This window comes from Ceratotherium simum, chromosome 39 (genome assembly GCF_057802395.1).
Source record: "Ceratotherium simum simum isolate JZ-2026a chromosome 39, ASM5780239v1, whole genome shotgun sequence".
NCBI classification, from domain to species: Eukaryota; Metazoa; Chordata; class Mammalia; order Perissodactyla; family Rhinocerotidae; genus Ceratotherium; species Ceratotherium simum.
Window position 1 is genome coordinate 2,723,675 of NC_141938.1, and position 14,916 is coordinate 2,738,590.

General features: G+C 41.7%; 1 protein-coding gene across 1 annotated transcript; it reads left to right on the plus strand.

Moving 5' to 3' along the window:
• Positions 1-3,209: 3,209 nt before the first annotated feature.
• On the plus strand, positions 3,210-14,455 carry LOC101395386 (uncharacterized). Its single transcript, XM_014796860.2, is given in 4 exon segments — positions 3,210-3,352; positions 10,795-10,921; positions 11,115-11,175; positions 11,567-14,455. Coding segments are annotated over 4 exon segments (2,262 nt in total). The 5' UTR covers positions 3,210-3,349; the 3' UTR covers positions 13,638-14,455.
• The last annotated feature ends 461 nt before the right edge of the window (positions 14,456-14,916 follow it).

A 14,916-nucleotide genomic window follows, 5' to 3' on the forward strand; every position in this document is an offset into this window, starting at 1 on the left:
TACTTTATTTTATTTTATTTTTTGTGAGGAAGATCTGCCCTGAGCTAACATCCATGCTAATCCTCCTCTATTTGCTGAGGAAGACCAGCTCTGAGCTAACATCTATTGCCAGTCCTCCTCCTTTTTTTTTTTCCCCAAAGCCCCAGTAGATAGTTGTATGTCATAGCTGCACATCCTTCTAGTGGCTGTATGTGGGACGCGGCCTCAGCATGGCCAGAGAAGTGGTGCATTGGTGTGCGCCCGGGATCCGAACCCGGGCCGCTAGTAGCAGAGCGCACGCACTTAACCGCTAAGCCACGGGGCCGGCCCCCATTGTGCCATTTAAAGGTACTTCATGCTTCCTAGCACACTAAGAATGGGTTGCTCTCTTATTTTCATTCAGAGCTAGGAGCAATATGGTTCACACCCTTGAGAGTTCTACAGGTGACATCTGAAACTGGCTCCTGTACATGGAGGGCAAGGAGAGACTGAAGAAAGATGCAGATCACTCCAGGTTGATAGGTGGTAGTTTTAATAAGCAAGGGAACTTATATGTGAGGCTTACCTCAGGTGCAATATGTGAAGATCTCCGCACCTGCCTGCCAAATCTTAAGTGTTTATATAGAGGCTTTAATGGAATTCAGTAATGTCTACTGTCCAGATGGTCTCAACAGCAGATTATTCTCTCCAGGCTGCATGCTTGATACGGCTCGTAGTTGAGGAACAGTGGGTGGAATGTATATTCCAAGGACAGGGAGTGGGTAAGGAGCCCCCAATTGCTGGAGTCCAGGTAGAGGGTCAGCCAGTGGTCACATCCTCTCAGTGACTCCTCCAGCAGAGCAGCCTTTTGAACCTTGGGTAACTCATTCCAAGAGGAGCATTTTTCAAAGTCATTGGAAAAATATCTCTCTCCATACGTACAAAACACCCCCCTGCTTCTTAAGTGGAGCTCTTGCTTGGCTGAGGACCATCTTGTAGGATGAGTTTTGAATTCTCGTGGGCTTCCCTCAGTGCAGGTGGATGCGCCAACACTCTAAGTATATTCTGGCCCTCATGTTTGCCATGATAGGGATAAACAGGAATCACATACTCTTACCAAACACAACCTTAAGGTATCATGTCTATTGCACTGACCACAGTGATTAAAGGACCTTTGAGAGCACCATGATGTGACCTCAAGACAGAGCCAGACTGTCCCTAATGTTACCTGTGAGAAGCAGAACAATTTATCAGTTCATCAGTGCAGGAAGCACATCCCCAGTTTCTGCCCAGATGGGGCCACTCCTGGAACTGTACAATTCCCACAGGTGCAAATGAAAGTAGGGTGGGGAAGGGCAGTGAGGAAATGTAGTTTCCTCAGCACCGTGTTTCTGACAGTGTGTGAGAGGGGAGCCAGACATGTGCATCTTCCCAGGTGAGAGCACATTCTTAGTATGGTGTGTCCTTTATCTGAGGTGGAGGAGTTAGGAGATAAAAAAAAAAAACAGAGGCATTCCTGACTTTAGGAAATCAGAGTGATTTCCAGGAAACCTGCTTCTAGACTTTTATTTTCCAGATAGTTCTTAAAGGGAAGATAAAAAACAGAAAATGAAATGGAAATATCTTCTCCATCTCTCAGTACTTGATGTTGAATATCCACAGACCTTTTCTTCCTACGTTGGATGGGTGACTGATTGATGATGCTACCGCCCAGCAGTGTCCCCCCTGTATGATGAGCACTGGTTGCAAACTGGACTCTTCTTTTCTGTTTTCACCGGGATCAGTTATGGTCCTTTGCTCTCTCCCTCAGTTTCCATCTGTCAGATGGCGTCCAGGGATGCTTCCGTCCCTGGACGTGGTGGAGTTAATGCTGAAGTTCTGGTGGGCTTGGGTGAGGCTTTTTGCCTCATATGATATCAAAGGTGAGAATTTCCTCAGGGAATTGGGAGAGGAAATGGTCAGAAATGGTATCTGTGCATACCATATGGAGAGGATGCCCGTCACAGAGTGATTCCAACACTGTCAGAATGAACGTTACGCTCTAGTATCATAGACTCACCAATCAGTGAGATGATTATTTAGATGAAACCCAATTTTCTGATAAGTCTCATTATAGATGGATTAAATAGTGTAACCACAACTAAGGGGCAGAGCATCACCACAGAGAATGATTTAACCACCAATGAGAAAGAGTCCCTGCTTATATTTTCCATGGAATACAAATATTTTAATCTTAGAAACATTTTCTAAAGTCAACCATTCTGAATACCCAGAAGTCACTTTTTGTCTGAAATGACGGCTTGTTTTTGCTCCCAAGCTCTTATTGTGAATCTGACTGAAGTGTTGGAAGTATGCTCACCTAATGCATCCCTGGTGTTGTAACTGAACTCCATGGGTTCACCTCTTGGTGATTGTGGAGCTGAAAAGCACAACCAAGGCAGAAGTAGGTGAAGAAAGGTTTATTACTTGCACAAGCGATGGAGAACACTGGAGCTGTCTCCCAAAGCAGTGTCTCCCCAAACAAGGGTTTGGGTGTCCCTTTATTATTAGATCATAGTACAGTTCATGAATATTCAGTTGAGGAAAAGGCAGGAGATCAGGGTTCATTGCCTAACAGTCATGTTCCTTGAAGGCTCATGGGTAGATGTACACATGCTACTACATACATCGCATGATCTAGAAATGGCTGCTTGGCCCCTCGCAGAGGAGAATTTAAAATGTTATTGAGATTATAATGGGGACCGTTCACTTCACTTCACTTAAGAGCAGTTGGAGGCGGCTAGAACTGGCTTCAGCTAACTTACCTGTGGGAACCTTCTGTGGTTAGGCTCTTCCTGAAACTTTCTGTCTGCAAAACACTCAACAGATGATGTTAGTTTTTATTAGATTCTCCGTACTCCTTTCTTTGCCTAGTTCCCTGGTCTGTGCCTGTGTACCTATTTGGCAAAACTATGTCAGACTCCTGTTGTCAACAAAGATCAAAATGGAGAGACTAATTATTGCCTATGGTGAGGTGACTTTCAATTGTGTGTGTTTGTAAAAAAGGATCAAGTTCCAGGAGTCGCCTCCCAACACTACCATTTAACGCAAATATCCCTGCAGAGGACGAGTTATGGCTGGCGTTCCGCTCAGACACCTAAACTCAGGGGGCTGTCACTCAGACAAAGGGGCGAGTCTTTTGAACTGTCCAATCAGAGGCGGTGCCGGGGCAGGTGGGTGGGGCGAAGCTCTCAGACCAACCCGGAAGTTGCTGCGGGCTCCAGCCACGTTGGGGGTCGCGTCTCCCCCCGTTAAAGGCTCTACGTGGCTCTGCCGCCTATTCTGTCGGGTTGTGAGCTGTACCGACCTCGGAAGTGATAGGAAGGACGCGGGGGACCCAGGAAACCTAGAAATGGTGAGATTTAGGGCCCGGAGTCAGGATTTGGGGGAGGAGTGTCTGGCCCAATGGGGACTTCTCGTCTCGCTCCTGCGGTGCTCGGGGTCGGTTGTCCCCTGCCGTTAACGGTCGCTGGTGGCTCTGTCACAGCCTCTGTCATGCTGTGATCTGCACTGGCCGTGGGAGACATAGGAAGGACTCAGGGGGACCCGGGAGACTAGAAATGGTGAGTGTGCGGCCCCGGGTGAGGAGACGGGGAGGAGGGGCTGGTCGGAACCGGCCGTGGCGGGACCGGCCTCCCCGCGGTCGCCTCCGAGTCTGCGGACCCGAGTCCGCGGGGGCGCCGCTCGGACCTCAGTCCCCTCCGGCCGCAGCGTGGGGGCCGGGCCGGCAGCCGGGACCCCGGGCGTCCTGTGGTCACTGCGCGCGGCGACTGCGGCCCCGGAGCCTCTCTGGGCAGCTCTGTGCCCGCAGCCCCGCGTGTCCCCAGATGGTGCGGTGACCGCGGGGAGGGTCATCAGGGACAATCGTGACTCGGTCTCCGGGGCTCCTGCGTGGGAGGAGCTGTGGTCTGTGGGGTCCCCAGTCCGTCCTTTCTCCTACTACTGCCAGCAAATTGCCGACATTTCCAATCTCTTCCCCCCGATTCCGAAATTGCAACTTCCTGTGTCTGATTCACGACATTATTATCAACTGTTTGTCCTCCTTGGTGAATTTGAAACAGATCCAATATTTTAATTGTTTATCATTTTCTCACAGTGAGTGAATGGCTGTTTTGAAAAGATTTATTTTGTGTGTGTGGATATTTTACATGAGTGAAAAGCAGCCTATAACCACCTGGAACTACATTGTGTGAAATCCTTGTGCCCCTCCCCCCAGGATTTTTCTGGGCACAGACAGCCTATGGGGAGTCCTTTGGGTGGAAGTTCCTCTTGAGAAACTTTTTGGGTGATCTGTCCTGTAAGCACTGCCCCTACCTGAGTTAGTCACCTTTAAAAGATTCATTCAGTATGTTTTACTCTCAGTTTTCAATGAATAAAAATTTACTTAATCCACAGGACTTGAAACACAATATAAAATATTTCCAAAAAGTCAAGAAAGATGTGAATTTCTGAAGAAATAAAACATTGCAGTTTTACACTGCATGTACTAAATCCTTCTTTCCTTTTTTTCCCTCCCATTGTGTGTACTAATATTCTGAGGTCTGTTCTTTTATTTTGAGTGAATTCAAATGGATTTCCAGGGCTAAGACTTGCAGACCTGAAGTGTTAAAGTAGGAATAATAGTTCATAAAAAAAACTTCTAGTCATGGAAATAATACCATAATGACATCTTTTTTTCCCCACAATGCAATACATTGCTGTGGGTTTTCTTGTTGAGCAGGCAAATTGCCTGATCTGTCTTGTTGGCACTGCCCCTCCCTATATTTGTGAACTAGAAAAGATTTATTCACTTATGTAAGTCTCCTTTTTTCAATAAGAGTAAATATATTTAATCAGTAAACCTTGGAAGACGATATAAAATTGTTCAAAACAGGCAACAAATAGCTGAATTTCAGAAAATATTCCTGTGTTACATCCCAGTTGTTAAGAATACTCATTTCACTCTTTCTTCCCCTGAATGTGTGTAGCAAGTTTCTGAGGTCTGTTCTTTACTTTTGGAAGTTTTCAAATGAAATTCCAGGGCTTAGACATGCAGACCACAACGGTTCAAGTGTGATTTCTTGCCATGGAAATAATCATTAACGGGCATCTTTTTTTCTGAAAGGAATAGGTATTTGGGGTTTTCTAGTTGAACTAGAAACTAAAAGTGCCTCATAATTTTCTTCCCTATGTTCCACATAAAGACTGAGTTGAAGTGATTTTGCTGGATTATTCAAACACTGGGTTTGTGTCATTTAAAATAACAATGATGATCCAAAGCATCTCCAGTGGGGAGCAGAGGCCTGCACTCAAAGACCCAAGCTAAGGCCCCCTTGGGGCTGCAAAGGGAAGGACTTGAAGGCCCAGTTGTTCTTCCTGGGGAGCCTCCCCCTGCAGGTATCCTGCCTGCTCACACCCCCCATGGAAGGAGCCTCTATACTGAGAGGAGCTGCAGAGCCCTGGAAAGCTGGGGGTGCACGTGCACATAGGGGTGGGGAGTGATGCCCTTTCTGAGGTTGTGGTCATGCTTCCTTAGGCCTGGACATTTTAAATGTTATGTTTGAGTTTTGCACCCACACTGTAGGTGCACTGAGAGTGTAGTTTGTGCACATTGAGACATCTGTAAAGATCATGTTTTCTATCCTGTGAACAGAGTTTATGAATTTGGGTGTTCATTTGGGTCAGAAGATTAAACTGAATCAGGCTGAGCGTGTCCTCACTGTGAGAAGGGAAGCCTGGGGGAGGCAGTGCTTCCATGCTCACAGGAGAGGGGAGGGTGTGTGGAGCCCCCAGAGTTCACTCCTGTGGCTGCTCAGGTGTCCCCTCCCTCCTTCCCAGGCACAAAGCCCTCTAGGGGTTACGTCTCAACCAGGAGTATTTACAGCCTAAGTTTGGGAATATGGTCAACTTTCTGAACATGGGTTTTCCTTCTGAACTCTGGGCAAGCAGGCTGCTTCTATGGGCTAATTCAAATATTCGTGTTTCTGTCCTTGGTTTCCTTTATCAGTTGAAGATGGCAGCCCTTTGATTCCTGTTTCCATTAGCACTTGGGGTTTTCAAATGTAAGTTGATTGAGAGATACGATGTGAGTAAGGCAAGAAATTGTGGAACCAAATAGAATTTTTGTTCCATTTAGGCAAGAGAGCCTCATGATGTGAGATGGGTGTACTTAAGTTCTCAGATGCATTTTCCATTTTTAGGTCGGTTTTTGTGTGTCCATGTCCTGAGGGAACATTGACATTTAAAAGGCTGTACTCGTCCTAAGGCAAATGATTTCCTGTTTTAGTGGATGTGAGGAAAAAGCACTTGAATTTCTATTTTCATTGATATGAGGAAACATGTAAAGCTTATGTACATCTTTGGAGTTCTTAGTTTATTACAGGGCTTAATTGCCAACTCCTAATGTCTTATAATATGCTGCTCCTCCCTGCAAAGATCCCCAGTGTGAAATATAGTGAAGGGACAAATTATAATGCCCTTTTTCTTTTTTTTAGAAAGGGATTGGTAAATGGTTTATGGTTTACTTTTTTATGTTTATTAGTGTTTAAAGGATTAAATCTTAGAGTGGTTTCCTATGTAGAAATGTTAAAGTTAAATTAATTGTAAAATGCAAAAGTCAATTAAAAATAATGATCAAGCATAGCAAAATATGGTATGTATAAATTTCTCTCTTTGTTTTAAATAAATAATATATGGGAAGGTTAGAAAAGTTCCTAAGAGAGGAAAGAACCTTAAGGAGAATCCCTGCCTGCATGTCCTGCCCCACTCCTCTGCTCTCACTCCAGCCCCCCTCAAATGACCAGTTTTGATCACTGCTTCATCATCCTGTTAGTGTTTCTTTATATAAAAACAAGCCAGTGTGAATGCCTATTTCTCTTACCCCTGTTTGTTCTTGTAGTGAGTGCCCAGGGTCCACATATTTGGTGTTGGGCTTCTGAACACTTAAGCCTCACCCCTCCCTTTCCCCTAGGCCTTCTTGTCTGGACGGGCTGATGAGAAAGCCTGGAGGCTCCTGCACTGTGAGCTGCTGCTTGCTGGGCAGCTCCTCCTGTGAGCTGTGCTGCCCTGTGTGCACTGTTCACCCACCACGCCTGGGTCTATTATGTATGGAGGACTCGGAATTGGCAGTTTTAGTTCCCTTGGGAGCAGGAGTCTGGGAATGGGGCCCTTCTTAATGTGGTCCTCCATCAATGTCTTGGTGGAATCTATCTGTTTGTTTAGAGTGAAGGAGTGACTGAGGCAGGGGTCACCCCAACTTTAGCGGGGAATCTTGGGAGATAGAAGGATGATTCTATCCTGTGAATGAGGTGAGCCCATCAGATGGTAACACTCCTTATAGAGCAATTATTTCAACAAGAAAGAGAAGAGACAGGAAAATGCAACCAGTAGGTGGTGAGATTACAGACGGCTCACTAGGATCCCTAAGTAACTCTGCTGGTGCCCCTGCGTCTTTTGCAACAAAGATCCTGACCCTCTGGGCTATACTGTACAACACCCTCAGTCTGCATTTGGCATAGTAAAGGGATTAGTTCAAACCCAACTAAGCCTGGGTTCCTTAAACTCTACAAAGCAATCAGTTGTCAGGAGGAGGCCACTAACCCTGATGGCAGTGATTTGAGGCTCTCTGGAGGAGGGCCTTAAGTTGTCTCTAGGCTTCTGTTGCAAAAAACTGCCCTAGTCCCCACACTATATGCCATTAGAGCTGCAGTTATCACCAGGTACTGAGATCTCTTGAAAATAGAAGCTCTCAGAAGCACTGAGCATGTGACCCTCTACTAAGGCACCTATTATGCCTTTGGTCTTGGAAACAGCCTCCCAGCAGATTGCTTATTTCCTATTTATATATCTTATTCAGCAAGCTGTCTTTTCAGATCATTTGCCCATTTTTTCTTTTTTTTGTGAGGAAGATCAGCCCTGAGCTAACATCCATGCCAATCCTCCTCTATTTGCTGAGGAAGACTGGCCCTGAGCTAACATCCGTGCCCATCTTCCTCCACTTTATATGGGACGTAGCACAACATGGCCTGACAAGCAGTGCGTCAGTGCATGCCCGGGATCCGAACCTGGGCCGCCAGCAGTGGAGTGCACACACTTGACCGCTACGCCACCAGGCTGGCCCCCATCAAATCCTTTTTTATTTTCATTTCCCCTTCCTTTTCTTTTTTATATTAGTAATATCTGTCTTCCCTCTTTTCTTGGTTAACTAGATGTTTATCAATTTTATTAGTCTTATCTAAGAACCAGCTTTTTTATTTTAATTTTCTCTATTGATTTCCCAGAATGACATTGCTTTCTTTTCCAATTTTTATTCTTTCTTTTATTGTGCTTACTTTGGGTTTGATTTACTCTTCCTTTTATTGTGTCCTAAGGTAGATGCTTACATTTTTTATTATAGATCTTTGGTTTTTCCGGTGTAATTGTTCGATGGCATAATTTTCCCTCTAGGCACTGCTTTTGCTGCATCCGAGAGCCTATGGTATGTTGTGTTTTCATTTCATTTAGTTCAAAATAATTTTTCATTTCTCTTGAGACTTCTTCTTTGATCCTATGTATTATTTAGAAATATATTGTTAAATCCCCACATACTTGGGGGTTTTCCAACTATCTTGTTGTTATTGACCTCTAGATGAATCCCTATGTGGTGAGAGCATATTTTGTACAATTTCTGTTCTTTCAAATTTGTTAAGGTGTGCTTTAGTCCCAGAATGTGGTTTGTCCTGGTGAATGTTCCACGTGAACTTCAGAAAAATGTATATTCTGTTGTTGCATGAAGTATTCTGTAGATTAAAATAAAATCCAGTTGTTTCATCATGCTGTTCCATTCACCTCTGTCTTTCCTGGGTTTCTGCCTACTGGAATTTATAATTCCTAATAAGAGGGTGTTGAATTCTTCAACTACTGAACTTGATTCATCTGTTTCTCCTTGCCTTCTATCAGCTCTTGCCTTATGTATTTTGCCCCTCTGTTGTTAGGCGCATACACATGAAGGGTGGCTGTGCCTTCTTGGAGAATAGACCCCTTTGTCACTGTGTAATGCCCCTTTTTATCTCTGAATCTTCCTTGGTTTCAAATCTGCATTTTCTATAATTCATATACCTGTGCCAGCTTTCTTTTGACCTGTGTTGGCGTGGCATATTTTTCTCCATCCTTTTATCCTTCATCTATCTGTGTCTTTATATTGACAGTGGGTTTCTTGTAGACAGTATATAACTCAGTTTGTTTTTTATAAATCTGATATTACTGTCTCTCTCAATTGTATTGAGACTATTGATGATTAAAGTTGTTATTGATACAGCTGGATTAATACTTGCCACCTCTTTTACTGTTTTTTATATCTTGCTCTTGCTCTTTTTGTCTTCCACCTTTTTTCCACCTCCTCTCACTGAAATTCAGCATTTTATCTGATTCTTTTCTTCCTCCTCTCTTAGCATATCAATTACACATTTTTTAAAAAACTCTTTTAGTGCTTGCCCTTGAGTTTTCAATACACATTTATAACTGACTGATATTTTCTGCCAAATAACACTATACCACTTAACTGTGTGCAAGTACTTCATAACACACTATTCCCAATTTCTGCTCACTCTGCCTTGTCCCATTGCTGTCATTTATTTCACTGGTCCATAAGCTTCTCATTACCATATACATTGTTGCTATTTTTATTTTAAACAAAGTGTCATCTGTTACATTAATTATAAATATAGAAAAGATATTTTGGGCCAGCCCCGGTGGCCTAGTGGTTAAGTTTGGCATGCTCTGCTTTGGCAGCCTGGGTTCAGTAACCGTGTGCGGACATACACCACTTGTCTGTCAGCGGCCATGCTGTCACAGCGGTTCACATACAAAAAGAGGAAGATTGGCAACAGGTGTCAGCTCAGGGCAAATCTTCCTCAGGAAAAAAAAAGATATTTTACATTCATTTTGTCCTTTTCTAATCTTTTACTTTTATCATTTACATTCTTTCCAAGAAATTTTTGAACATTTCATTCAAAGTAGGTGTACTTGTGACAAATTTCCTCAATTTTTGTCTCAGAAAGTACCTATTTTTCCTTTACTTTTAAAAGATAATTTTCCTTGACAGGGAATTCTAGGAGAGTGGTTTTTTTATTTTCAACACTTTAAATATTTCACTCTACTCTGTTCTTGTAGCATGGTTTTTGAAAAGAAGTCCAGTTTAATTAGAATTTTTGTTTTTTTGTACCTAAGGTGTGTTTCTTCTCTGGCATTTTCATTATATTCTCTTTGATTTTTCTCTAGTTTGAATATGATATTCTTGGGGGTGCACTTTTGTAGTTTATCATGTTTAGTGTTCTCTGAGCTTCCTGGATGTGCAGTTTGCCAGCTGTCATTAACTTTAGGATATTTTGATGATTATTACTTCACTTGTTTCCTCACTACTTTCTGTCTTTTTTTTCTTCAAGTGTCCCCATTATGTGTAGTTTAAGTCTTCTGGTAAAGAGAATTGACCTCATGGATATTGTGTTCTGTCTTTTTTGTTCTTTTTGTCTGATAATGATAATATTTGTTCCATTGTATGGCATTTATGTCATTTCCCAACATGCTCTTGACTCTGCCATTACAGAGAAATATGATGAAATGTGATCACAGTAAAAATGTGTAAATAATTTTCATTTGTTCATGATGCTGTTAAATTGATGAGGAAGTGTGTACAGAAAAACAGTGAGTTTTTGAAGACCACATCACAGAATAAATGTTTGGAGATGATAGAATCTTATGTAACCTTCCTGTAAATAGATATAGATTCCCAGTTCTGTCAGTCTTATGCATCCTACTATACACATACATGTGATGTTTTAGGACTCAGTGGCCATTGAGGATGTGGCTGTGAACTTCACCCCAGAGGAGTGGGCTTTACTGGATCCTTCACAGAAGAAACTCTACAGAGATGTGATGTGGGAAACCTTCAGGAACTTGGCCTCAATAGGTAAGAATGAGGACATTCTTTCACTTCATCAGTTAGAGAACAAGTGTTTCTTGCCCATCAACATTGTTCCCAGATGTAGAATGCGGAAAGGGACGATATTGGTAAATAAACTAGAAATGATCATAGCTCGTCATGGACTTAGAATCTATAATTTCTAATACTTTGGAATCAACTTTCTGGGTCTGCATTTCAGGAAAAACATGGAAACATCATGACATTGAAGATCAGTACAAAAACCAGGAGAGAAAACTAAGGTGAGTCACAGTCACAATAGAAAGCAGTGTCTCATGTGAGAATCCTGGTATGTTATGAAGTTTTAAAAAGAAGCAAACAAAACAAATAACACTTTTTTCAAACTTAGCTATCCTTAGAAAATTTTCACCAAATATGCGTTCTGAAATGTGATGTAGAGGTTCAGCTTTTGCAAAAGACTTGATTTGGAAACAGTATTAATAAACCCTATATGAATATCACTGTTTGGATAATAGCAGGGTGATGTACATTTGCAGAATATTCAGTATGTTCAATTTCTGAGAATTTAGACAAGGCAGAAAAGCCAAACTTTTCCTATAAATCACAATAAATATAACAAATATAAAATTGTTATAAAGAAATAATTAATAATGTGCTTCTCATTTTCTACAGAAGTCGTATGGTAGAGAGACTCTGTGAAAGTGAAGAGGGTAGTCAATGTGGAGAAAACGTCATCCACATTCCAAATCTCAATCTGAACAAGAAAACTACTGCAAAACCATGTAAGTGCAGTTTATGTGGAAAAGTCTTCAAGCATCATTTATCACTTAATAGGCACGTTAGATGTCACACTGAACACAAATCATATGACTATCAAAAATATGGAGAGAAGCCATATAAATGTAAGGAATGTGGGAAGGCCTTCCGTTTTCCCAGTTTTCTTCAAAGACATGAAAGAACTCACACTGGAGAGAAACCCTTTGAATGTAAAAAATGTGGTAAACCACTCAGTTCTTCCAGGTCTCTTCAAATACATGAAAGAACTCATACTGGGGAGAAACCCTATGAATGTAAAAAATGCAATAAAGCATTCACTACTTGCAGTTCTCTTCGAAAGCATGAAAGAATTCATACAGGAGAGAAACCCTATGAATGTAAGGAATGTGGGAAAGCCTTTACAGACCCCTCAAGTCTTCGATCACACATGATCTGTCACACTGGAGATGGACCTTATAAATGTAAGGAATGTGAGAAAGCATTTATTTCTCCCAGTGCCTTTCGAGTACATGAAAGGAGTCACACTGGAGAGAAACCATATGATTGTAAAAATTGTGGTAAAGCATTCAGTGATCCCAGAACTTTTCGAATACATGAAAGACGTCACACTGGAAAGAGACCTTATAAATGTAAGGACTGTGGGAAAGCCTTTATTGCTCTCAAAAACCTTCGAGTACACATGATCACTCACACTGGAGATGGACCTTATAAGTGTAAGGAATGTGGGAAAGCCTTTATTGCTCCCAGTTCATTCCGAATACATGAAAGGAGTCACACTGGAGAGAAACCCTATGAATGTAAGGACTGTGGCAAAGCCTTTATTGCTCTCACAAGCCTTCGAGTACACATGATCACGCACACTGGAGATGGACCTTATAAATGTAAGGAATGTGGGAAAGCCTTTATTGCTCCCAGTGCTGTTCGAGTACATGAAAGGATTCACACTGGAGAGAAACCCTATGAATGTAAGGAATGTGGGAAAGCCTTCAGTTCATATGCTAACTTAAAAAACCACAAAAGAACTCACACAGGACGGACACCCTTTGTATGTAAGGAATGTGGTGAGTCTTTTATTTCTCTTCAAGTTTTCCAAATACATGAAAGAAATCACAGTAGAGAGAAATTCTATGAGTGTAAAAAGTGCAATAAAGCACTGACTTCTTCCAGTTCTCTTCGAAGACATGAAAGAAATCATGCTAGAGAGAAACCCTATGAATGTCAAAAATGCAGTAAAGCATTCTGTTATCCCAGTTCTCTTCGAAAACATGAAAGAAGTCACACTGGAGAGAAACCCTATGGATGTAAGGAATGTGGGAAAGCCTTTGTAACTCCCTTTAGCCTTCGAGCACACATGATCACTCACACTGGAGATGGACCTTATAAATGTACGGAATGTGAGAAAGCATTTATTTCTCCCAGTGCCGTTCGAGTACATGAAAGGAGCCACACTGGAGAGAAACCCTATGCATGTAAAGAATGCAAGAAAGCATTCACTTCTTCCACTTCTCTTCAAGTACATGAAAGAACTCATACGGGAGAGAAACCCTATGAATGTAAAGAATGCAGTAAAGCATTCAGTTGTACCAGGTCTTTTCGAGTACATGAAAGATTTCATACTGGAGAGAAACCCTATGAATGTAAAAAATGCACTAAAGCATTCACTACTTCTAGTTCTCTTCGAGTACATGAAAGAGTTCATACATGAGAGAAACACTATGAATGTAAGGAATGTGGGAAAGCCTTTATGGATCCCTCAAACCTTTGATCACACATGATGATTTTCATGGAAGATAGACCTTATAAATGTAAGGAATGTGAGAAACCATTCATTTATCTCAGATTGCTTCAAAGACATGAAAGAAGTCACACTGGGGAGAAACCCTATGAATGTAAAGAATGTGGAAAAGCCTTCAGTTCTCATCAAAGTTTCCAAATACAGAAATCATACTGGAGAAAAACTGTATGAATGTGAAAAATGTAGTAAAGCATTTAGTTTTTCCAGTTTTTTTGAAGACATGAAAGAACCTGTTGGAGAGAAACCCTGTGAATGACAGGAAAGTGGGAAAGCCTTTATTTCTCATGCAAACTTTTGAGGATATGGGAGACTGCACACTAGAGGAAAAACCATATAAATATAATGAATGTGGGGAAAGCCTTTTGTCAGCCCAGTTCTCTCTGAAGGCATGAAAGGCCTTGATAAAAACCTCTTGAATGTAAATAGTGTGGGAAGGACTTCAATTGGCCTACATCCTTCTGTGTGAAACTCCCACCAAAAAGAAATATAAGTCATATGAGAACGTTGATGGAAATTTACTTGTGTATGATCTAGAAAACTGTCAACATGAAAGAGTTGTAAAACTTATAAATATATTGTGTTTACCAAGCCTTTTCCTTAAAGTACAACATTGGCTTGTGGATTTCTATTAATAACTTTGAGAAATGAATATTGAGGTGAGATAATTCTGCAAGTCATCCTTCATCAATTGTACATAAGATTATAAGGTAGTGCTTTTTCCTTAAATCAGTTAATAATATTTTCTCTAATTCTTTTTATAAAAATGTTTTCATTGTTCTGTGTTAAGGGGCCATTGAAAAATGACTGTTTGTATTTGTTGAGATTTTCTTACTGGCTTTATATTGCAGTTCCTGGATATGCCTAATCCATTGTGTATTGTTCGTTTCTTAGAGAAAGCTTTTTTGGGGTGATTGGTAGGGGAGCCTGTTTTTATTTTTCATACTATTAAACAGTTGGAATAAATTTTTATGTATGGGAAGTTTATCAAAGAGTATAGTTTCTTGTGAGTTTCTATTTTCATATTTGGGCCTTTGCTCTTTGTCCTTCCTTCTGATTGGTATCTGGTGAATAGACATTGAATTCAGTAGAGGCCTGTGATAGGGCAACAAAATCTAGAGCTGGACATATCACCCTGTATTGTGTTATGTCTGTGAGGGTAATATTAAGAACTTGATCTTCAAGGGCTGGCCTGGTGGCATAGCGGTCAAGTGTACACACTCTGCTGCAGTGGCCCAGGTTCAGATCCTGGGCGCACACCGATGCACCACTTGTCAAGCCATGCTGTGGCTTCCCATATAAAGTGGAGGAAGATGGGCACAGATGTTAGCCCAGGGCCAGTCTTCCTCAGCAAAAAGAGGAGGATTGGCAACAGATGTTAGCTGAGGGCTGATCTTCCTCACCAAAAAAAAAAAAAAAAAAAAAATGAACTTGATCTTCAAGGATCCATCTG